This window comes from Austrofundulus limnaeus, unplaced genomic scaffold (genome assembly GCF_001266775.1).
Source record: "Austrofundulus limnaeus strain Quisiro unplaced genomic scaffold, Austrofundulus_limnaeus-1.0 Scaffold16, whole genome shotgun sequence".
NCBI lineage: Eukaryota > Metazoa > Chordata > Actinopteri > Cyprinodontiformes > Rivulidae > Austrofundulus > Austrofundulus limnaeus.
Window position 1 is genome coordinate 637,592 of NW_013952418.1, and position 1,969 is coordinate 639,560.

The 1,969-nt window shown below is 45.3% G+C and overlaps 1 protein-coding gene across 1 annotated transcript in view; it reads right to left on the minus strand.

Annotated features, from left to right (window-relative positions):
- Positions 1-485: 485 nt before the first annotated feature.
- Positions 486-1,969, minus strand: part of gpalpp1 (GPALPP motifs containing 1) — a 2,422-nt gene continuing 938 nt past the window's right edge. Inside the window, exons 4-7 of the mRNA XM_014003016.1 lie at positions 1,677-1,917; positions 1,403-1,567; positions 1,224-1,325; positions 486-1,134 (exon numbers count right to left, since the gene is read on the minus strand). Of these exons, the coding sequence (XP_013858470.1) occupies positions 916-1,134; positions 1,224-1,325; positions 1,403-1,567; positions 1,677-1,917 (727 nt within the window). The 3' untranslated portion in view covers positions 486-915. The remainder of the gene's footprint in view (positions 1,135-1,223; positions 1,326-1,402; positions 1,568-1,676; positions 1,918-1,969) is intronic.

Here is a 1,969-nt window from a genome sequence, read left to right on the forward strand (position 1 = left end):
GTAAGAGAAATTTAGGATAAGAATACGAACATGTTCTTGCATGAGGCCCATTATTCCTACGTATTGCAAATTTTTACTAAATGTTCAATTTAAATGTTAAATAAATAAATATGTAAATATTAAGTCCTAAACTGAAATGTAAAAGTAAAATCTTAAATGTTGAACTTTACAATTACGTATTTTGTAATGGAACACAGCCATTGAAGTTGGTGTCCAGCTTTTATGACATCATCAGCCTGTGACAAAAGCAACCGCTAACACTGCTAATGCTGCTAACACTTCACTGCAAGACATCAAACTCTCAAGCCGGGTTCCGAGCAGCAAAACTGCTCCCAACGCCTCCAGTTGGACGCACTAAACCGGGGACAGCCTAGAGGCGTGTCTGAAGAGGGAGGAGTGTCTGAACAGGGAGGAGTGTCTGAAGAGGGAGGAGTGTCTTGGTTTTTTCCGGTCTGTCTTTAATGACAGGTGAAATAAAGACAAAATAAAAAAATGGCTTTGCTTTATTTTCTGAACACCTTACATAAAAACACATCATCTTGTTCAGATTTTAACAAACTGGCTGTGCTTAAACTCAATTATTCATAATTAGAAATGGCTTATTTCTCATTTTCACTGTCGGTCACARCAACTTTAATGCAACAAAACCTGACTTTAAACGTGTAAAATATTTACGAAAAAAAGTGAAAAACAACGTGTCAAGATTAGTATTAAAGAAACTATTACATCTCTGTATCTACAAACATATTGCAATCTAAAAAACTGAGTATTTATATCCAAATACATGAAAAAAGACATTATTTGCTGGAATATTTCTCCATATCATCCAGTCCTGATTTAAAACTCCAGCTCATCCTCATGAATCCAGCCCCGTCCCACCAACAGTTTGTAACAGAACCCCCTGTGACTGGGGGGCTACAGGAACATGCGGTCCTTGCTGTGGGAGAACCGTGTGTTCAGTTCCTGAGACTTCTTCAGCAGCCGCTGCTTCTGGGCTTCGTCGAACCGATTCACCTGCAGGTCGGCGTCGCGATCGAACGGCCTCCTCTCCGCCGGTGTGTCCGCTTTCTCCTTCGCTTTCTCCTTCATCTTCTTGGTGTGCAAGCTCATCAAGGACTCGGCCCGTTTGGACTCCTGAAAACGGAGAGAGAGGGGGGCGGGGCTTCAGTCCTGAGTTTGACAGAAACACGAACGTTTCAGTAAAATAAGGAGGAAGTATTTACGTTGTATTTCGACACTTTCTCGGCCATTTCAGAGTCCTTCTGGGAAACTTGTGGGGCTTCGTCTTTCTTCACCTCGCCGGTCTTCTTGCCTTCGACGCGCTCCTTTTGGAGAAAAACAACTGTATAAAAAACAGACTCAAGCAACTCGTTGGATAAGAGGTTTATTTTTTTTTACGTACCCTGGCCTTTCGCTCTCGGTCTGCCGGAGTGTCCGTCCACACAGAGCGATCCTTGTTCTCCGGACCGGACCTTTTCTTGAAAGTTCGAGCCCCTAAGCCGATGTGCTGCAGCTCCGGCGGGAGCTCCGTCATCCATGTTTCTCTGGTCACCACCTCAGGAGCGTCCTGTTCACACCGAGTGTAGAGAGGAAAGGCTTTAGCTGCTCGGCCTCTCACGGCCCAGCTGAGCGGGTCGTTGTTTTCTGTTTGGTTGGAGAAAATAAAAAGGACTAACCTCGTTTGTCAGCTTCTCCTTCATCCTTCGAGCTCTGCGCTCAAAATCAAGAGCCACAGAGTCTTCAATAGGTCCTTTAGCCGGCATGGGTCCGATCACATCCTCCCCCTCGCTGCTGGAGGGCTCGGCCTGGTAGCCTGGGGGCAGAGCTGGTCCTGGAAGAGCTTCTTCATCTTCATCATCGCTGTCATATTGGGCTCGGGAAAACCCGGGGGGCAAAGCTGGTCCCAGCGCAGGTGGCCTGAGGGAACACAATAAATTTAGATTTATTGTGTGTGTGTGTATATATATAT